This window comes from Salmo salar, chromosome 18 (genome assembly GCF_965601325.2).
Source record: "Salmo salar chromosome 18, fSalSal1, whole genome shotgun sequence".
NCBI classification, from domain to species: Eukaryota; Metazoa; Chordata; class Actinopteri; order Salmoniformes; family Salmonidae; genus Salmo; species Salmo salar.
The window spans coordinates 8,632,683-8,655,938 of record NC_138308.1 but is presented as its reverse complement, the minus strand read 5'-3'; the positions used below and the strand labels follow the sequence as shown (position 1 = coordinate 8,655,938).

Genomic DNA, 23,256 nt, shown 5'->3' with positions numbered 1-23,256 from the left:
GGTTTATTTGAACAGTGAGAGACAGAATAACAACAACACATCCAGAAAAAAGCATGTCAAAAATGTTATAAATTGATTTGCATTTTAAATGAGGGAAATTAGTATTTGACCCCCTCTCAATCAGAAAGATTTCTGGCTCCCAGGTGTCTTTTATACAGGTAACGAGCTGAGATTAGGAGCACACTCTAAAGGGAGTGCTCCTAATCTCAGTTTGTTACCTGTATAAAAGACAGCTGTCCACAGAAGCAATCAATCAGATTCCAAACTCTCCACCATGGCCAAGACCAAAGAGCTCTCCAAGGATGTCAGGGACAAGATTGTAGAACTACACAAGGCTGGAATGGGCTACAAGACCATCGCCAAGCAGCTTGGTGAGAAGGTGACAACAGTTGGTGTGATTATTCGCAAATGGAAGAAACGCAAAAGAACTGTCAATCTCCCTCGGCCTGGGGCTCCATGCAACTCCATCTCACCTCATGGAGTTGCAATGATCATGAGAACGGTGAGGAATCAGCCCAGAACTACACGGGAGGATCTTGTCAATGATCTCAAGGCAGCTGGGACCATAGTCAACAAGAAAACAATTGGTAACACACTACGCCGTGAAGGACTGAAATCCTGCAGTGCCCGCAAGGTCCCCCTGCTCAAGAAAGCACATATACATGCCTGTCTGAAGTTTGAATCATTCAGATGTTCATTGGCAGAGGACAACTGGGTGAAAGTGTTGTGGTCAGATGAGACCAAAATGGAGCTCTTTGGCATCAACTCAACTCGCCGTGTTTGGAGGAGGAATGCTGCCTATGACCCCAAGAACACCATCCCCACGGTCAAACATGGAGGTGGAAACATTATGCTTTGGGGGTGTTTTTCTGCTAAGGGGACAGGACAACTTCACTGCATCAAAGGGACGATGGACTGAGCCATGTACCGTCAAATCTTGGGTGAGAACCTCCTTCCCTCAGCCAGGGCATTGAAAATGGGTTGTGGATGGGTATTCCAGCATGACAATGACCCAAAACACACGGCCAAGGCAACAAAGGAGTGGCTCAAGAAGAAGCACATTAAGGTCCTGGAGTGGCCTAGCCAGTCTCCAGACCTTAATCCCATAGAAAATCTGTGGAGGGAGCTGAAGGTTCGAGTTGCCAAACGTCAGCCTCGAAACCTTAATGACTTGGAGAAGATCTGCAAAGAGGAGTGGGACAAAATCCTTCCTGAGATGTGTGCAAACCTGGTGGCCAACTACAAGAAACGTCTGACCTCTGATTGCAAACAAGGGTTTTGCCACCAAGTACTAAGTCATGTTTTGCAGAGGGGTCAAATACTTATTTCGGTCATTAAAATGCAAATCATTTTATAACATTTTTGACATGTGTTTTTCTGGATTTTTTGTTGTTATTCTGTCTCTCACTGTTCAAATAAACCTACCATTAAAATTATAGACTGATCATTTCTTTGTCAGTGGGCAAATGTACAAAATCGGCAGGGGATCAAATACTTTTTTCCCCTCACTGTATGGAGCTGTTTAAAGGGCAAATCCACAAATGAAACATTAACAAAACGGTAGCCCTGCCTCTGTTTTGTTAAAAAGCTGAGGGATGGGCCTGGAGAAATGTAACTACTCTCAGAATAATAGACAGAGCTGTAGACGCAAGGACTGACCATCCATTATATATTTTTTTGTTGTTGGTTTTAACCATGTTATGAGGCTATACAGTGTTCGTTTACATTTACAATATTTAAAACATTGGAGTAAAACAAGCCTATATTTTGGCTTCCCATGGAGTGTGACAGTTGAACTAAGCACATGAGGAATTTATAAGTTATATTCTTCAAGAATCAATGGATATATACACTACCAGTCAAACGTTTGGACACCTACTCACTCATTCAAGGGTTTTTCTTAATTTTGACTATTTTCTGCATTGTAGAATAATAGTGAAGACAAACTATGACATAACACATATTGAATCATGTAGTAACCATGATGAAGGGAGTAGTACACAGCGTTGTACGAGATCTTCAGTTTCTTAGCAATTTCTCGCATGGAATAGCCTTCATTCCTCAGAACAAGAATAGACTGAGTTTCAGAAGAAAGCTCTTTATTTCTGGCCATTTTGAGCCTGTAATCAAACCCACAAATGCTGATGCTCCAGATACTCAACTAGTTTAAAGAAGGCCAGTTTTATTGCTTCTTTAATCAGCTGTGCTAACACAATTGCAAAAGGGTTTTCTAATGATCAGTTCGTCTTTTAAAATGATAAACTTGGATTAGCTAACACAACATGCCATTGGAACACAGGAGTGATGGTTGCTGATAATGGGCCTCTGTAGATATTCCATTAAATAATCAGCCGTTTTAAACTACAATAGTCATTTACAACATTAACAATGTCTACACTGTGTTTCGGATCAATTTGATGTTATTTTAATGGATACATTTCTAAGTGATCCCAAACTTTTGAACAGTAGCATATTATTATATATACATTTATAAATCCAAAAATGGATGTAGCAACTACAGATTAAAACCCTTTAAGTCTATCAAACTTGTGCAAGTTTGAGCATGTGCCCATTAGGCGTATGGATTTTATTTATTAGTATCAATTAGATTGAGCAATAAAAGCCCTACTTTTAATTCATAGGCTGGGATCCACACTATACAGCTGTTGCAAGAGCGGATTTTCCCTGGCTGTCTGTTGGTTACAAAAACAATGATTGATAGGCAGCTTAAACTTCTTGAATTCAACCATTATTGGGTTCAAATACACATTTAGATTTGTGAACAACCGTCCACAACAACCACAATCCGTAAGGCACAAATAGCTAAATGAGAGAGCAGCAGTGTGATTCACATCAATGCGCTATGTAGATATCAATAATAAGTGATATCTGTATCGCCGTAGACTATACCACTGCTGTCATCCTTACCTCCAAGCGTTTATTAAAATTGGATAATCTTTGGATGCCGACAACAGGCACACTCCTCCTTTGGCCATCTCTCCTTCCAGTTCTCTGCTGCCAATGACTGGAACGAACTACAAAAATCTCTGAAACTGGAAACACTTATCTCCCTCACTAGCTTTAAGCACCAGCTGTCAGAGCAGCTCACAGATCACTGCACCTGTACATAGCCCATCTATAATTTAGCCCAAACAACTACCTCTTCCCCTACTGTATTTATTTATTTATTTTGTTCCTTTGCACCCCATTATTTCTATTTCTAATTTGCACTTTCTTCCACTACAAATCTACCATTCCAGTGTTTTACTTGCTATATTGTATTTACTTTGCCACCATGGCCTTTTTTGCCTTTACTTCCCTTATCTCACCTCATTTGCTCACATTGTATATAGACTTATTTTTCTACTGTATTATTGACTGTATGTTTGTTTTACTCCATGTGTAACTCTGTGTTGTTGTATGTGTCGAACTGCTTTGCTTTATCTTGGCCAGGTCGCAATTGTAAATGAAAACTTGTTCTCAACTTGCCTACCTGGTTAAATAAAGGTAAAATAAAAATAAACACGGTTGGCTTGGACTGCAACCTACAAAAGCCTATTCCTGTTCTTTTCCCACAATCCATCAAACACATTTGGTGTGTCATCATAATGGTCTCTGACTTGCGGTCAGATTCGCTCAGGCGGAACAAACTTAAACTTGCGCCTTTTTTCAACGCTGATTTAAATGTCATTGAGAAAACAGAGAAGTGTCAAAGATTCCCCCCCCCAAACATCCTTTCTGAATTCGAAAGTAATCCTCAAAGTAATCATCTAGTTTTTCAAAAGTATCATTAATATCAGTGGTTCTATAAGAGCATCACATCTCTCACTTAATACAATTCAAGTTGTGACAATTGAACATACTGTAATCGCCAACTATGAAAAGTAGTAGCGGTGTCTTCTTAAGCGCAATTATGGGTGTGCGGGCAACTTTTTCTGCTAAATTAGCTTCAAACCGCTTGATCCCCGATGCCTGCCAAGACGAGTGGTTTCGAAACTGCAGGCAGTGCATTTAGGGACGTGTGCACTTCAAAGGTATGAAACTCACACCTTGAGAATGTTTTAACAGTTGGCTTGAAAGCAATGTAGCCCTTCATTAAAAAGCTGAGCCAAAAGTGCTTTTGACACTGCCGAACTCCAAAACTAAGGGGGAGGGCTTTCCATTAACTCAATGGGAAAGGGCTGCAGGACTTCTCAATTGCGGGTGCCTGTGTGTGTTTTTGTTCCCCTATGTCTTGGCAGGAAGAAATGGCCACAGATCCATTAGTTCAATTTGTCACAGCAGGAGCGCCCCAAAGATCTCTTATCCGTACATACCTCTCGAGTGGCGAGTCTGTCGCTCATCTCCTCCGCCTTCCCAAAGTCCCCTTCAGCGATGGCGCTCTCTATGCTCTTTTCTAAGCTGGACTGGAGAGAAGGGGAAAATGTAGTGATTTTAGAAATAGAAAAGGGGGAGAAAAAAAAATCAAAGAGTAACTTCAAAAGTCCCCTGGGCCTTATTTTTAATATGATTGCTATTACTACAAATATGTAGATTTTCCTTCACAAATGAAAACCTTTTTGATTGGATATTAGTGGGGAAATCTTCAAAAATTCTACTGGAGATTACCAAACATAAATGTGACTCTTTAATTACACATTTCCATTACAGGCTGGAGCAGAGGAGGGAGCAAAGATGCCCCTGGTTACTGACGGCAGGGGTGGGTCTCCAAAAAAAAGGAGACTATCCGAAGAAGTAGAGTTAAGATAATTTCTTCAATAATTTCACAGAACACATGAAAGCAAGATGTTGTCATTTTAAATTAGGGGAGCCCTCTCGGAAGCATCTTCATACGAATGATTCAAGGACTCAAGTTGTTTATAGACGCACACTCATCCCTCAAATTAATTTGGACAAAGACAGCAAGCTGAGTCTAATAATGATATGGCAATATAGTAATAATTACAGAAAAACAAATAAGAAATCTACCTCTACTACTACCACAACTGTACATTGGTCAATTTGCTGGCAATGTTCAAAATAAAATATTTTGTAAATGGGATTTCAATGTGTGACATTGGGATCAACATTTCAAAATGGTTAAAACATTTTCTTTTAAATGCAGTTCCACATGTGTCCTTACAGGAATAAAAGTGAATATGCCAAATTGGCAAATCACTTTGCCTAACAACAGCATAGATCTAGGACTAGCAGTTATATCCTTTAAAATTGCAGGAGTAGGGTAATATGGACACCAAACTGTATTTGTCATGTCATTTCATAACCTGATCACCAGTTCATATTGTGAATAAGCCCTCCAGGCTACTATTTGTTATTCTAGGTAACACTTCCCTTGACACCCAGCGCCATGACATGGTCAAAACCATGTCATAATACGTCATAACAGCTGACATAACATGGTCATAACACTGTCATGACACATATTTAGACCTGTTGTGAAAATTATGGCTGGTTATGACAGTGTCAAAACCCACAAAGCCTACCACACAAGGCAAAACATTCCATTACACCATAAACACACTGTTGACAAGTAGTCCATGTTATATTAAACTGTCTGAAATGTACCATATTAAATTATCATTGTAATTGCGCACACATTGATGTCAGACATGCAACTAGCCCAATAAAATTGGAACGAACTACAAAAATCTCTAAAACTGGAAACACTTATCTCCCTCACTAGCTTTAAGCACCAGCTGTCAGAGCAGCTCACAGATTACTGCACCTGTACATAGCCCATCTATAATTTAGCCCAAACAACTACCACTTCCCCTACTGTATGTATTTATTTATTTATTTAGCTCCTTTGCACCCCATTATTTCTATTTCTACTTTGCACTTTCTTCCACTGCAAATCTACCATTCCAGTGTTTTACTTGCTATATTGTATTTACCTCGCCACCATGGCCTTTTTTGCCTTTACCTCCCTTATCACCTCATTTGCTCACTTTGTATATAGACTTATTTTTCTACTATATTATTGACTGTATGTTTGTTTTACTCCATGTGTAACGCTGTGTTGTTGTATGTGTCAAACTGCTTTGCTTTATCTTGGCCAGGTCACAATTGTAAATGAGAACTTGTTCTCAACTTGCCTACCTGGTTAAATAAAGGTGAAAAAAAATATAAAAAAAATCGAACTTTATTTGTCACATGCGCCGAATACAACAAGTGTAGACCTTACCGTGAAATGCTTACTTTACAAGCCCTTAACTTCTTATGGATGGTGGCAGTATTGAGTAGCTTGGATGACTGACGTGCCCAGAGTAAACTGCCTGCTACTCACTCCCAGAAACTAAGACATGCATATTATTAGTAGATTTGGATAGAAAACACTCTGAAGTTTCTAAAACGGTTTGAATGATGTCTGTGAATATAACAGAACTCATATGGCAGGCAAAAACCTGAGAGAAAATCCAAACAGGAAGTGGTCTGTTGGACTTCAATTAATTCCCTATCCAAACTACAGTGTCTGTGGGGTCATTTTGCACTTCTAAGGCTTCCACTAGATGTCAACAGTCTTTAGAACCTTGTTTGAGGCTTCTACTGTAAAGTGATGATGAATAAGAGCTACTGGAGTCAGAACACTGCCAGCCTCAGGCATGCGCGCTCACGTGAGAGGTACCTCAGTTCCATAGCATTTTTTGAAGACAAAGGATTTCTCCGGTTGAAACTTTATTGCGGATTTACGATAAAAACATCCTAAAGATTGATTCTATACATCGTTTGACATGTTTCTAAGAAATGTAATGGAAATTTGAGTTTCTGACCTGCGCGTCCTGAATTTGTATTTGTGAACTGAAGGCGCGAACAAAAAGGTGGTATTTGGACATAAACGATGGACTTTATCAAACAAAACAAACATTTATTGTGGACCTGGGATTTCTGGGAGTGCATTCTGATGAAGATCATCAAAGGTAAGTGAATATTTATAATGCTATTTCTGACTATTGTTGACTCCAACATGGCGGATATATTTCTTGGCATGTTTTTGTGTCTGAGCGCCGTACTCAGATTATTGCTTTTTCTAAATCTGACACAGCGGTTGTATTAAGGAGAAGTTTATCTGAAGTTCCATGTATAACACTTGTATTTTCATGAGGCTCTCTGCAAAATCACCGGATATTTTGGAAAATGGCGGGTATCTGTATTGCCTGATGTTTTCTGAGCACCGTACTCAGATCATTGCAAAGTGTGCTTTCCCCGTGAAGCTTTTTTCAAATCTGTCACAGCGGTTGCATTAACCTCTATGGGCTAGCGTCCCACCTACTCAACAGCCAGTGTAATCCCGTGGCGTGATATTCAAATACCTCAAATGCAAAACTTCAATTTTTCAAACATATGACTATTTTACACCATTTTAAAGACAAGACTCTCGTTAATCTAACCACACTGTCCGATTTCAAAAAGGCTTTACAACGAAAGTAAAACATTAGATTATGTCAGCAGAGTACCCAGCCAGAAATAATCAGACACCCATTTTTCAAGCTAGCATATAATGTCACATAAACCCAAACCACAGCTAAATGCAGCACTGACCTTTGATGATCTTCATCAGATGACAACCCTAGGACATTATGTTATACAATACATGCATGTTTTGTTCAATCAAGTTCATATTTATATCAAAAACCAGCTTTTTACATTAGCATGTGACTAGCATGTGACTAGCATTCCCACCGAACACTGCCGGTGAATATACTAAATTAGTCACGATACACGTTCACAAAAAACAGAATTATTTTAAGAATTATAGATACAGAGCTCCTCTATGCACTCGCTATGTCCAATTTTAAAATAGCTTTTCGGTGAAAGCACATTTTGCAATATTCTCAGTAGATAGCCCGGCATCACAGGGCTAGCTATTTAGACACCCAGCAAGTTTAGCACTCAAAGTCAGATTTACTATAAGAAAAATGTTATTACCTTTGCTGTTCTTCGTCAGAATGCACTCCCAGGACTTCTACTTCAATAACAAATGATGGTTTGGTCCCAAATAATCCATTGTTATATCCAAATAGCGGCATTTTGTTCGTGCGTTCAAGACACTATCCGAAAGGGTAAATAAGGGTGACGAGCATGGCGCATTTCGTGACAAAAAAATTCTAAATATTCCATTACCGTACTTCCAAGCATGTCAACCGCTGTTTAAAATAAATTTTTATGCCATTTTTCTCGTAAAAAAGCGATAATATTCCGACCGGGAAAGCGTGTATACGTACAAAGAGAGAGAAAATAAAAACATCTCGTGCCCTCGTGCACGAGCCTGAGTCTCAGAGTACTCTGATCGGCCACTATCCAAACGCGATAATGTGTTTCAGCATGGGGCTGAATCGATATCATTCAGCTTTTTCCCGGGCTCTGAGAGCCTATGGGAGCCGTAGGAAGTGTCACGTTACAGCAAAGATCCTCAGTCTTCAATAAAAAGACCAAAGATGAACAACAACTTGTCAGACAGGCCACTTCCTGTTCAGAATCTTCTCAGGTTTTTGCCTGCCATATGAGTTCTGTTATACTCACAGACACCATTCAAACAGTTTTAGAAACTTTAGGGTGTTTTCTATCCAAAGACAATAATTATATGCATATTCTAGTTACTGGGCAGGAGTAGTAACCAGATTAAATCGGGTACGTTTTTTATCCGGCCGTGTCAATACTGCCCCATAGCCCTAACAGGTTAAGGAGATGTTTATCTTTGAATAACAGTTTAATATTTTCTCAACGTTTATGATGAGTATTTCTATAAATTGATGTGCTCATTCACCGGAAGTTTTTGGAGGAAAAATATTTCTGAACATTACGGGCCAATGTAAAATGGGGGTTTTGGATATAAATATGAACTTTATCGAGCAAAACATACATGTATTGTGTAACATGAAGTCCTATGAGTGCCATCTGAAGAAGATCATCAAAGGTTAGTGCTTAATTTTAGCTGTATTTCTGTTTTTTGTGACGCCTCTCCTTGCTTGGAAAATGGCTGTGTGGTTTTTCTTGTCAAGGTGATGTGCTAATATAATCTAATGCTATGCTTTTGCCGTAAAGCATTTTTGAAATCGGACAATGTGGTTGGATTAACCAGAAAGTTATCTTTAAAATGGGATATAATAGTTGTATGTTTGAGAAATTTAAATTATAAGATTTTTGTCGTTTTGAATTTGGCGCCCTGCAATTTCACTGGCTGTTGAATAGTGTGTCCCGCAGGTGGGACGGTCACGTCCCACATACCCAAGAGAGGTTAACCTGTTAGGGCTAGGGGGCAGTATTGACACGGCTGGATAGAAAACGTACCCGATTTAATCTGGTTACTACTCCTGCCCAGTAACTAGAATATGCATATAATTATTGGCTTTGGATAGAAAACACTCCAAAGTTTCTAAAACTGTTTGAATGGTGTCTGTGAGTATAACAGAACTCAAATGGCAGGTCAAAACCTGAGAAGATTCTGTACAGGAAGTACCCTGTCTGACCATTTCTTGTCCTTCTTTGCCATCTCTATCCATTACAAAGGATCTCTGCGGTTACGTGACACTTCCTACGGCTGCCATGGGCTCTCAGAAGGCGGCAAAAAGCTGAATCGTGGCTTTGCAGGCTCTGGCTGAAACAAACTAGCGCGTTTGGGTAGTGGCTGGTTACAGTACTGTGAGACTCAAGCTCGTGCCCGCGTCGACCGAAAGCTTTGTTTTCTTTCCTCTGTTTACCTAAAAGGAGATTCCCGGTCGGAATATTATCGCTTTTTTACGAGAAAAATGGCATAAAAATGGATTTTAAACAGCGGTTGACATGCTTCGAAGTACGGTAATGGAATATGTAAAAAAAAATTGTCACGAATTGCGCCATGCTCGCGACCCTGATTTACCATTTCGGATAGTGTCTGGAACGCACGAACAAAACGCCGCTATTTGGATATAACGATGGATTATTTTGGACCAAACCAACATTTGTTATTGAAGTAGCAGTCCTGGGAGTGCATTCTGACGAAGACAACAAAGGTAATCAAACTTTTGTAATAGTAAATCTGATTTTGGTGAAGGCTAAACTTGCTGGGTGTCTAAATAGCTAGCCCGTGATGGCTGGGCTATGTACTTAGAATATTGAAAAATGTGCTTTCACCAGAAAGCTATTTTAAAATCGGACATATCGAGTGCATAGAGGAGTTCTGTATCTATAATTCTTAAAATAATTGTTATGCTTTTTTGTGAACGTTTATCGTGAGTAATTTAGTAAATTGTTAGTAAATTCCCCGGAAGTTTGCGGGGGTTATGCTAGTTCTGAACGTCACATGCTAATGTAAAAAGCTGGTTTTTGATATAAATATGAACTTGATTGAACAAAACATGCATGTATTGTATAACATAATGTCCTAGGGTTGTCATCTGATGAAGATCATCAAAGGTTAGTGCTGCATTTAGCTGTGGTTTGGGTTTTTGTGACATTATATGCTAGCTTGAAAAATGGGTGTCTGATTATTTCTGGCTGGGTACTCTGCTGACATAATCTAATGTTTTGCTTTCATTGTAAAGCCTTTTTGAAATCGGACAGTGTGGTTAGATTAACGAGAGTCTTGTCTTTAAAATGCTGTAAAATAGTCATATGTTTGAGAAATTGAAGTAATAGTATTTCTAAGGTATTTGAAAATCGTGCCACGGGATTCAACTGGCTGTTGCGTAGGTGGGACGAATTCGTCCCGCCTAGCCCAGAGAGGTTAATCGGAATGGCCGATTTAATTAGGGCCGATTTCAAGTTTTCATAACAATCGGTAAATTGGTATTTTTTTGCCACCGATTTGCCAATTTAAAAAAAATATATATTTTTTACACCTTTATTTAACTAGGCAAGTCAGATTAAGAACACATTCTTATTTTCAATGACGGCCTAGGAACGGGGGTTAACTGCCTTGTTCAGGGGGGGGATTCGTTTTTGCAACCTTCTGGTTACTAGTCCAACACTCTAACCACCTGCCTTACATTGCACTCCACGAGGAGCCTGCATGGCAGGCTGACTATCTGTTACGCGAGGGCAGCAAGAAGCCAAGGTAAGTTGCTAGCTAGCATTAAACTTATCTTATAAAAAAACTATAAATCTTAACATAATCACTAGTTAACTACACATGGTTGATATTACTAGTTTATCCTGTTAGGGCTAGGGGGCAGTATTGACACGGCTGGATAAAAAACATACCCGATTTAATCTGGTTACCACTCCTACCCAGTAACTAGAATATGCATATACTTATTACATATGGATAGAAAACACCCTAAAGTTTCTAAAACTGTTTGAATGGTGTCTGTGAGTAAAACAGAACTCAAATGGCAGGTCAAAACCTGAGAGATTCCTTTACAGGAAGTGGCCTGTCTGACCATTTCTTGAACTTCTTTTCCATCTCTATCTTTTACTAAGGATCTCTGCTCTAACGTGACACTTCCTACGTCGTCCATAGGCGCTCAGAGCCCGGGAAAAAACAGAATGTCGTCATCCCAGCCCCAGGCTGAAACACATTATCGCCTTTCTCAAGTGGCCGATCAAGGGACTCTGGGCTTAGGCGCATGACCCGACCGCCCCCCGCCTTTGTGATTTTTTTCCTCTGTTTGCCGAAAAGGAGATTCCCTGTCGGAATATTATCGCTTTTCTACGAGAAAAATGGCGTAAAAATTGATTTTAAACAGCGGTTGACATGCTTCGAAGTACGGTAATGGAATATTTAGAATTTTTTTGTCACGAATTGCGCCATATGCGCGACCCTTCTTTACCATTTCGGATAGTGTCTGGAACGCACGAACAAAACGCCGCTATTCGGATATAACGATGGATTATTTTGGACCAAACCAACATTTGTTATTGAAGTAGCAGTCCTGGGAGTGCATTCTGACGAAGACAACAAAAGGTAATCAAACTTTTATAATAGTAAATATGATTATGGTGAGTGCTAAACTTGCCGGGTGTCTAAATAGCTAGCCCGTGATGCCTGGGCTATGTACTTAGAATATTGCAAAATGTGCTTTCACCAAAAAGCTATTTTAAAATCGGACACATCGAGTGCATAGAGGAGGTCTGTATCTATAATTCTTAAAATAATTGTTATGCTTTTTGTGAACGTTTATCGTGAGTAATTTAGTAAAATGTTAGCGAATTCCCCGGAAGTTCTGAACGTCACATGCTAATGTAAAAAGCTGGTTTTTGATATAAATATGAACTTGATTGAACAAAACATGCATGTATTGTATAACATAATGTCCTAGGGTTGTCATCTGATGAAGATCATCAAAGGTGAGTGCTGCATTTAGCGGTCTTCTGGGTTTTGGTGACATTATATGCTAGCTTGAAAAATGGGTGTCTGATTATTTCTGGCTTGGTACTCTGCTGACATAATCTAATGTTTTGCTTTCGTTGTAAAGCCTTTTTGAAATCGGACAGTGTGGTTAGATTAACGAGAGTCTTGTCTTTAAATAGCTGTAAAATAGTCATATGTTTGAGAAATTGAAGTAATAGGATTTTTAAGGTTTTGAAAATCGCGCCACAGGCTTCAAGTGGCTGTTACGTAGGTGGGACGAATTCGTCCCGCCTAGCCCATAGAGGTTAACTAACGTGTCCTGCGTTGCATGTAATTGATGCGGTGCCTGTTAATTTCTCATCGAATCACAGCCTACTTCGACAAACGGGTGATGATTTAACAAGCGCATTTGCCTTTCTTTTTCAATGCCTTTCTTTAAAACCTGTTGGGGCTAGGGGGCAGTATTGAGAATTTTGAAAAAAATATGTGCCCATTTTTAACTGCCTCCTACACCAACTCAGAAGCTAGAATATGCATATTATTGTTCAGGTTTGGATAGAAAACACTCTGAATTTTCTAAAACTGTTTGAATGGTGTCTGTAAGTATAACAGAACTCATATGGCAGTCAAAACCCTGAGACAAATTCTGACAGGAAGTGGATACCTGATGTGTTGAATTACCTTTAAGCCTATGCCATTGAAACACACAGGGGCTTATTAATCGTTGAGCACTTCCTATGGCTTCCACTAGATGTCACCAGTCTTTACAAAGTGTTTTGAGTCTTATACTGTGAGATCTGACCGAACAAGAGCCTTGGAACGGTGGTGGCCGATTAGACTCTGGCGCGCGAGTTCATGTTGGGTACTCTCGTTCCAATACGTTTTAAAAGAGAATGCAATTGTCCGCCTTGAATATTATTCATGTTCTGGTTAATGATTTATGCTATACAACGTTTGACATGTTTGAACGAACGTAAATATATTTTTCCCCCTCGTTCATGAAGAGAAGTCCGGCGGGCATAGATCATGTGCTAACAACACAGAGCTTTTTGGACATAAATTATGAGCTTTTTCGAACAAAACTACATTTGTTATGGACCTGGGATTCCTGGAAGTGACATCTGATGAAGAGAATCAAAGGTAATGGATTATTTACATAGTATTTTCGATTTTAGATCTCTCCAACATGGCGGTTAGTCTGTATCGCAAAGCGTATTTTTCTGGGCGCAGTGCTCAGATTATTGCAAATTGTGATTTCCCAGTAAGGTTATTTTTAAATCTGGCAATCCGGTTGCGTTCAAGAGATGTAAATCTATAATTCTTTGAATGACAATATAATATTTTACCAATGTTTTCGAATAGTAATTATTTAATTTGTTGTGCTGATTGGCTGGCGGTTATTGGAGGGAAACGATTTCCTCAACATCAACGCCATAGTAAAACGCTGTTTTTGGATATAAATATGAACTTGATAGAACAAGAAATGCATGTATTGTCTAACATAATGTCCTAGGAGTGTCATCTGATGGAGATTGTCAAAGGTTAGTGCATAATTCTAGCTGTTTTTCTGCTTTTGGTGACGCCTGTCTTTGAATTGACAAAACATTACACACAGCTATTGTCAATGTACTCTCCTAACATAATCTAACTTTATGCTTTCGCCGTAAAGCCTTTTTGAAATCGGACAACGTGGTTAGATTAAGGAGATGTTTATCTTTCAAAGGGTGTAAGATAGTTGTATGTTTGAGAAATTTGAATTATGACATTTAATTGTTTTCAAATTTGGCGCTCTTGATATTTCACCTGTTGTTGATAGGGTGTACCAGGGGTGGGACGCTTGCGTCCCACATAGCCCATAGAGGTTAAAATCAATACACAAGTATATATTTTTAAACCTGCATATTTAGTTAATATTGCCCGCTAACATGAAATTGTGTCACTGCTCTTGCGAACTAATCTGCCAGAATTTTACGTAATTATGACATACCATTGAAGGTTGTGCAATGTAACAGGAATATTTAGACTTAGGGATGCCACCCGTTAGATAAAATACGGACCAGTTCCGTATTTCACTGAAAGAAAAAAAACGTTTTGTTCTCGAGATGATAGTTTCCGGATTCGACCATATTAATGACCTAAGGCTCGTATTTCTGTGTGTTTATTATATTATAATTAAGTCTATGATTTGATAGAGCAGTCTGACTGAGCGGTGGTAGGCACCAGCAGGCTCGTAAGCATTCATTCAAACAGCACTTTTGTGCATTTTGCCAGCAGCTCTTCGCAATGCATTGCGCTGTTTATGACTTCAAGCCTGTCAACTTCCAAGATTACGCTGGTGTAACCGATGTGAAATGGCTAGCTAGTTAGCGGGTGCGCGCTAATAGCGTTTCAAACGTCACTCGCTCTGAGACTTGGAGTAGTTGTTCCCCTTGCTCTACATGGGTAACGCTGCTTCAAGGGTGGCTGTTGTCGATGTGTTTCTGGTTCGAGCCCAGGTAGGAGCGAGGAGAGGGACGGAAGCTATACTGTTACACTGGCAATACTAAAGTGCCTATAAGAACATCCAATAGTCAAAGGTATATGAAATACAAATCGTATAGAGAGAAATAGTCCTATAATTACTATAATAACTACAACCTAAAACTTCTTACCTGGGAATATTGAAGACTCATGTTAAAAGGAACCACCAGCTTTCATATGTTCCCATGTTCTGAGCACGGCACTTAAACGTTAGCTTTCTTACATGGCACATATTGCACTTTTACTTTCTTCTCCAACACTTTGGTTTTGCATTATTTAAACCAAATTGAACATGTTTCATTATTTATTTGAGGCTAAATTGATTTTATTGATGTATTATATTAAGTTCAAATAATTTATTCTGTATTGTTGTAATTGTCATTATTACAAAAAAATGTTTAAGTTATTTTTTTTGTTATTTAATTTATTAAATCGGCTGAGTAATCGGTATCGGCTTTTTTGGTCCTCCAATAATCGGTATCGGGGTTGAAAAATCATAATCGGTCGACCTCTAACCACAACAGTCACGGGCTTCATCAATAAGTGCATAGACGATGTCGTCCCCACAGTGACTATAAGAACGTATCTAAACCAAAAACCAAGGATTACAGGCAATATCTGCGCTGGACTAAAGAACAAACGGCTTACAAGGAAGGGGACAAGGACAGATACAAGAAAGCCCAATACAACCTCCGACGAGACATTAAACATGCGAAAGGACAATATAGGAAGAAGGTGGAATCCTATTACACCAGTTCCGACGCTCGTCGTATGTGTCAGGGCTTGCAGACGATAACGCATTAGAAAAGGGAAACCCAGCCATGAGTTGCCCTGCGATGCAGAACTACCAAACGAGCTAAATGCCTTATGCTCAATTCGAAGAATTTAACACTGTTACTTGAGTGAAAGCCCCTGTTGTTAAGGATGACTGTGTGATCTAGCTCTCCGTGGCCGACTTGAGCAAAACATTTAAACAGGTTAACAAATCACAAGGCTGCCGGGCTAGATGGAACAACAGGGCACGTTGTCAAAGCATGCGCAGACCAGCTGGCAAGTGTCTTCACAGACATTTTCAATCTATCCTTGTCCCACTCTGTAATCCCAAAATGTTTCAAGCTGACCACGATTGTCCCTCTTCCCAAGAGCTCCAAGGTAACCTGCCTAAATGGCTAGCGCCCTGTAGCACTCGCGTCTGTAACTATGAAGTGCTTTGAAAAGGCTGGTCACGACACACATCAATACTATCGTTCAAGACCCCCCCCCCAAACCCACTCCAATTCGCATTCTGCCCCAACAGATCCACAGATGACGCAATCGAATTGCACTTCACACTACCCTCTCCCACCTGGACAAGAGGGGAAATAACTGAGAATATTGTTCAGACTACTGCTCAGCGATCAACACCATAGTCCCCTCCAAGCTCGAGACCCTGGGACTGAACCCCTCCATCTGCAACTGGATCCTGGACTTTGACGGGCCGGCCCCAGGTGGTGACGTTAGGCAACAACACCTCCGCCACGCTGACCCTCAAGATGGGGGCCCCTCAGGGGTGTGTGCTTAGTCCCCTCCTGTACTACCTGTTCACCCACGACCAACACCACCATCAAGTCTGCTGACGATACGACGGCGGTAGGCCTGAGGGAGTTGGTCTTAGCAGTGTGGTGACAGGACAACAACCCCTGCATCAACATCAGTAAGACCAAGGAGCTGATTGTGAACTATAGGAGAAAAGAGGAGGGCACGACCCCATCCAGATCGACGGGGCTGTTGTGAAGCGGGTCGAGAGCTTCAATTCCTTGGCGTACACATGACTAAATACCTAACATAGTCCACACACACCCACACAGAGGGTCGTAAAGAGGGTACGGCAGCATCTCTTCCCCCTAAGGAGGCTGAAAAGATTTGGCATGGGCTCTCGTATTCTCAAAAAGTTATACAGCTGCACCATTGAGAGCATCTTGACTGGCTACATCACCGCTTGGTATGGCAAATATATCGCCCTTGACCACAAAGTGCTACGGAGGGTGGTGCAGACAGCCCAGTACATCACTGGGGCCGAGCTGCCAGCCGTCCCGGAACTCTATATCAGGCGGTGTCAGACACTCCAGCCACCCAAGCCATAGACTGTTCACTCTTTTACCGTCCAGTAAACGGTACCGGAGCATCAGCTCTCGACCCAACAGGCCCAGGGACAGCTTCTACCCACAAGCCATAAGACTGCTAAAAAGCCAGACTGCTAAATAGTTCAGGTACCATTAATTGACTATCTGTACTGACCCTACGCACACTCACTATTTGACCTAGACAATTTGTGTGTATGTATTGTTATGTAGGATACATGTGCCTTTTTTAAATATGACGTAGTTGTGTCCTTGTCTATTAATGTTCTGTATTATGTCATGTTTCATGTGGACCCCAGGAAGAGTAGCTGCTGCTTTTGCAACAACTAATGGGGATCCTAATAAAATAACAGACTATATAAACCAACCATATACACACTCACACTACATTGACACTCCCACACACACAATCAAATCAAAGTTTATTTGTCGCGCGTGCCGAATGCAACAGGTGTAGACCTTACAGTGAAATGCTTACTTACAGGCCCTAACCAACAGTGGAATTATTAGGTGAACAATAGATAAGTAAAGAAATAAAAACAGTAAAAAAAGACAGTGAGAAATAACAGTAACGAGGCTATATACAGTAGCGAGGCTATATACAGTAGCGAGGCTATATACAGTAGCGAGGCTACATACAGGCACCGGTTAGTCGGGCTAATTGAGATAGTATGTACATGTAGGTATGGTTAAAGTGACTATGCATATATGTTAAACAGAAAGTAACAGTAGCGTAAAAGAGGGGTTGGCGGGTGGGACACAATGCAGATAGTCTGGGTAGCCAATGTGCGGGGGCACCGGTTAGTCGGGCTAATTGAGGTAGTATGTGCATGAATGTATAGTTAAAGTGACTATGCATATATGATAAACAGAGAGTAGCAGCAGCGTAAAATGGGGTGGGGGGGGGGGGCGGGACAATGCAAATAGTCCGGGTAGCCATTTGATTACCTGTTCAGGAGTCTTATGGCTTGGGGGTAAAAGCTGTTGAGAAGCCTTTTGGTCCTAGACTTGGTGTTCCGGTATCGCTTGCCATGCGGTAGTAGAGAGAAGAGTCTATGACTGGGGTGGTTGGGGTTTTTGACAATTTTTAGGACCTTCCTCTGATAATGTTGAGGGATAGGTTGTTATTCTGGCACCACTCCACCAGGGCTCTCACCTCCTCCCTGTAGGCTGTCTCACCGTTGTTGGTAATCAGGCCTACCACTGTTGTGTCATCAGAAAACTTGATGATTGAGTTGGAGACGTGCGTAGCCACACAGTCATGGGTGAACAGGGAGTACTGGAGGGAGCTGAGCACGCACCACTGTAGGGCCCCCATGTTGAATATAAGCGTGGCAGAGGTGTTGTTGCCTACCCTTACCACCTGGGGTCAGCCCATCAGGAAGTCAAGGACCCAGGGGCTCAGACCCAGGGCCCTGAGCTTAGTGATGAGCTTGGAGGGCACTATGGTGTTGAACGCTGAGGTAGTCCTCTTGTCCAGGTGGGATAGGGAAGTGTGCAGTGTAATGGTGATTGGATTTGGAAGTGTGCAGTGTAATGGTGATTGGATTTGGAAGTGTGCAGTGTAATGGTGATTGGATTTGGAAGTGTGCAGTGTAATGGTGATTGGATTTGGAAGTGTGCAGTGTAATGGTGATTGGATTTGGAAGTGTGCAGTGTAATGGTGATTGGATTTGGAAGTGTGCAGTGTAATGGTGATTGGATTTGGAAGTGTGCAGTGTAATGGTGATTGGATTTGGAAGTGTGCAGTGTAATGGTGATTGGATTTGGAAGTGTGCAGTGTAATGGTGATTGGATTTGGAAGTGTGCAGTGAAATGGTGATTGGATTTGGAAGTGTGCAGTGTAATGGTGATTGCGTCATCCGTGGATCTGTTGGGGCAGTATGCAAATTGTGGTGAGTCTAGGGTCGGGTAAGGTGATATGCTCTTTAACTATCCACTCAAAGTACTTCATGATGACAGAAGTGAGTGCTACGGGGCACTGCTCATTAAGTTCAGTTACCTTCGCTTTCTTGGGTACAGGAATAATGGAGAGATTGAATATGTCCGTAAACACTACAGCCAGCTGGTCTGCACACGTCAGAGGACGCGGCTTGGCATGCCGTCTGGATCGGCAGCCTTGCGAAGGTTAAGACGCTTGAATGTCTTACTCATGTCGGTCACGGAGATCAGGCGCACACAGTCCTCGTGAGCGGCGGGGGCCCACGTCAGCGGCTAAAGTGTTGTTTTCCTCAAAGCGGGCGAAGAAGATGCTTAGCTTGTCCAGGAGTGAGGCATTGGTGTCCACGACATGGCTGGCTTTCCCTTTATTTATTTATTTATTTCTTTACCCCTTTTCGTGGTATCCAATTGGTAGTTACAGTCTTGTTCCATCGCTGCAACTCCCGTACGGACTCGGGACTGGTGAAGGTCGAGAGCCGTACGTCCTCAAAAACACAACCCTGCCAAGCCGCACTGCTTATTGACACAATGCCCGCTTAATCTGGAAGCCAGCTGCACCAATGTGTCGGAGGAAACACCATACACCTGGCGACCGTGTCAACGTGCACTGAGCCCTGGCCCGCCACAGGAGTCGCTAGTGCGCGATGGGACAAGTAAATCCCTGCCGGCCAAACCCTCCCCTAACCCGGACGACGCTGGGCCAATTGTGCGCCGCCCCATGGGTCTCCCGGTCGTGGCCGGCTGCGACAGAGCCCGGACTTGAACTAGGATCTCTAGTGGCACTGCGATGCTTTAGACCACTGCGCCACTCGGGAGGCCTCGCATTCCCTTTATAATCCATGATTGTCTGGAGTCTCTGCCACATGCTTCTTGTGTCTGAGCCATTGAATTGCGACTCCACTTTGTCCCTGTAATGTGGTTTTGCCTCTGATTGCCTTACGTTGGTTGGATTAGTTTTAATCATCACAGTAGGAACAACATCCTCTATGGACTTTCTGATGAACCAAGTCACAGAGTCAGTGTGTCGACACCATTCACAGAGGCAACCGTGATCAAAACAGTCCTGAAGCATAGATTCCGATTGGTCAGACCAGCGTGAATTTGATTGAACATAGCTATGTTCCCCCCTATATCTTAATGTACTCACATGAAATTGTTTTGCAGATTATTATCAATGACTTATTAACAGCTGTAACAAGTTGTCCGCCGCAGGAAATTCTCACTGGTACCGTAGTTTATAGAAAGACCCAAATAGATTCTAAATGTCTAGCGTGTAATTGACTTAGGCCTAACATCTTTTTAATGTAATGTCAATGACATTGATCATTAATGAGAATGTTTGAAAATGGAGGAGCAAGGCCTTCTCGTTATGTTGACTTCACAAGTTCTGTTTAATTTAGCTTCTTGTTAAATATATCTTGTCCATTAAAAGTAGACTGTTTTTGCTGCAAAACACAGAGCAAAAACTAAATTTGATGGTACTTTCAGATAAACGGAATTTCAGATAAACAGAATTTAAATAACACACAAATAAGCATTACGAGAACTTCCAATTGAATTAGGACAAATTATACACTAATAATAATAAATAAATATATATATATAAACTCATTTGTCCAAGAGTTTCTTATTAGGGTTATTATTAGGACACACACACACACACAACAGCTATTCACATGCGCTTTCCTTCACAAAGACGCAAGGCTGAGAGACACTAAAACAAAAGCAGGCGAGTGTCTGATGCCATTTTCTATACACCTTTTCATCAAAATGTAGGCTAGTGCTATGTAGGCTAGATCCATAGGTCTGACAATTAGCTTCTCACACTTTGAATAGCCTATGTTATTGTGCATGTACTGAGTGCACTCTGAGCTTTCCACATACAGTAACACGGTGAGCAGGAGCTGTCAGGTTTCTGTATAGACATTCAGTACAGACACTTCTCTCTAGAGCAAATCTACATCTTACTTTAATCTCAACCAAAAAAAAGTGGAATGGAGAATCATCCCAATGTCAAGATTAAGGTAATCTCATCATTAAAATGTAACACAATCTTTTATATTTTACACAATGTCAGGTTTGAGTCTAGAAACCTCTTAAGCCGCCTGTCATATTTAATAAAACAATGAGAAGTTACACAGGCATGGATACAGAAAGACAGAACATGTTCAATGCTTTTGCCATAACTTGATGGCATTAGACACAGGCAGACTTTTTTTTTTTACCTTGGGAGCAGGCTTGTAACAGGCAGGGGGTTGAAATCTATCATTGACGCCAAAGTACTGCGTCAGCCCATCCCAACGCTTGTCATGCTCTGCTTGAGGCTCTCTGGTGAAGAAGAAAAATGAGTGTTCATGTTTATTATCGGTTCAGGACAAGACTACAGCATATGTTAAGGCTATAAATGGGTACTAAGTACCAATCAAATTTTTGGAATGCCCGGGTAGAATAGGCTTTCAGTTAGGCCTACACCAACAACAAGGCTATGTCCCGATTCTCCACCCTTTTCCATAAGTGTGGACTTGGACACTCCCTGTCATGGATTTAAAGCATAGGATTGGTGTAGCCTAAGCATTGGCTGGAGGGAATTTCCATACAAGAAAGTGTGCAAGCTCTAATGCGTACTTTGGGAGAATGGTGGAAAAATCGGGACAACGCCTTTGAAGACTCTTTAGTAGTTAGTGAAATACTGTATAGAACTATGTTTGAACAGATGTTGTGATACATTGAGGCCTACGTTACCTTTCATTGTTTGATTCCATGTTCTTAGTCCCTGATTCATCATCTGTTTAGTGACATGAAACAAAGAAATTAATATTGTAAACTCCAAAATCACCCAATTTTACAGTCCGTCGTATTGTGTCATATCTCATGACCTCAGAAATATTAACGTACACTGTGATCATATCCAAAACAGTGAAAAGAGGTAGACTGGCTGACTATTTCTTTCAGTGACATTCAATGAAATTGTATATTATTTAATTATGTTCCACTCAGATCCATTCCAGTTCAGCTTTTATAGGCAAAAGACTAACTCAATTATAATACCATTTTGAATTTAACAAGGACAAAGGACTTTAACGTTAGGGTCATGAGACACTTAGAATTTGGACACGGGATGAACCCTCTTCTTTTCCCATTTCCATTATTTCTGGGATAGGTCAAGTAGGTTACATCTGACCAGGGCAAAGACGTCCTGGATCGTCATCTTTTCAGTGGCTGTGTGGTTACAAAGAAGTGCAATTGACCTTTCTTATGTCGTCGTCTTCCCCGCTGTCTTTTTTGGGGGAGCTTCATTGTCTTGATCTCATCTTTTTTCTTCTGTAGCTCTTTGAATCTCTAAAGAACATGAAGTGTAACCATTCATTTTAGCAATAACAATGTATACAACAAAAGCATTTACCCGAATCATGAAAATCTCCCTTTCAACAGTTGATGAATTGTGTGTAATGTGTATATGGTAGAATAACATACAATGTAGCTTTACAAAGATGAGTATCTTATCCACATTTGACTTGCTTTTGAAAGTGGCGCTGATCCTGGGAAACGGGAATATGTGGTATAGCCAAGCAATGCAGCCATTTTGTTATAACACGTTATTGTTTTCCATGCAGGTTTCATCATTCATGGACTGCCTATCCAAAATTAGTAGGGGATGCTATAGAGTATATAGGCAACATCGCTAACTAGCTAGCTAGCTAACGCTAGCTTGATATGCAACACCTGACTGGGAAGCATAACATGTGTGACATACTTGCCACTTCTCCTCGGAAACCCCGGGTAAGCAGTCCAACGACTTGTCATGTTCTATGACGGGCTGTGCATGAGAAGAACTTGTGTCTACAAGTGTCCCACAGTTTTCCTTAAGACCACGCGAAAGTCCAACTGCACGACATTTGTTTGAGGCTAACGTTTTTTCTTGATTTGCAACTACACTTTGTCCTTGGTCGTCCTCATCATCTGAACTAATTTCTGCATCGCTCAGACCTTTCGGTAAAAGTCCACTATACATCTTGAGAATGGCAAACCAACAGCAACTCGGTTTATAACGTGTTAGTCATAATCCAAAACAAACTGATATCTTAAAAAATGCATCGAAAACTACTTGAAGCGTTGTCAACATTTTCACTTCCTGGTGGACATTGTGACTCTTGCAAAACAACTGCTCCGATTGGGAAAAACAATATAGTCTCTACCAATGAAAACTGTTCTATCGCTGCACTAAAGCCGATGGTTGCGTTTCAGGTCGTCTTTATTACAGTCGCGCTGCGCAGCTCAGATTATTGCTGGGATGTTGAACGATTGTCCCTCTCAGAGTTAACATAATTATAGAGAGATAACCACCATAAATGTGTTGGTATTCCATGATTAGTTTTAAAAGACCACAACCACCATAAATGTGTTGGT

The 23,256-nt window shown here is 41.0% G+C and overlaps 1 protein-coding gene across 1 annotated transcript in view; it reads right to left on the bottom strand.

The window, feature by feature from the left end:
- Nucleotides 1-23,037, bottom strand: part of fam204a (family with sequence similarity 204 member A) — a 43,288-nt gene extending 20,251 nt beyond the window's left edge. Inside the window, exons 1-5 of the mRNA XM_014154255.3 lie at nucleotides 22,604-23,037; nucleotides 22,098-22,188; nucleotides 21,592-21,634; nucleotides 21,075-21,177; nucleotides 4,317-4,406 (exon numbers count right to left, since the gene is read on the bottom strand). Of these exons, the coding sequence (XP_014009730.1) occupies nucleotides 4,317-4,406; nucleotides 21,075-21,177; nucleotides 21,592-21,634; nucleotides 22,098-22,188; nucleotides 22,604-22,861 (585 nt within the window). The 5' untranslated portion in view covers nucleotides 22,862-23,037. The remainder of the gene's footprint in view (nucleotides 1-4,316; nucleotides 4,407-21,074; nucleotides 21,178-21,591; nucleotides 21,635-22,097; nucleotides 22,189-22,603) is intronic.
- Nucleotides 23,038-23,256: the final 219 nt, after the last annotated feature.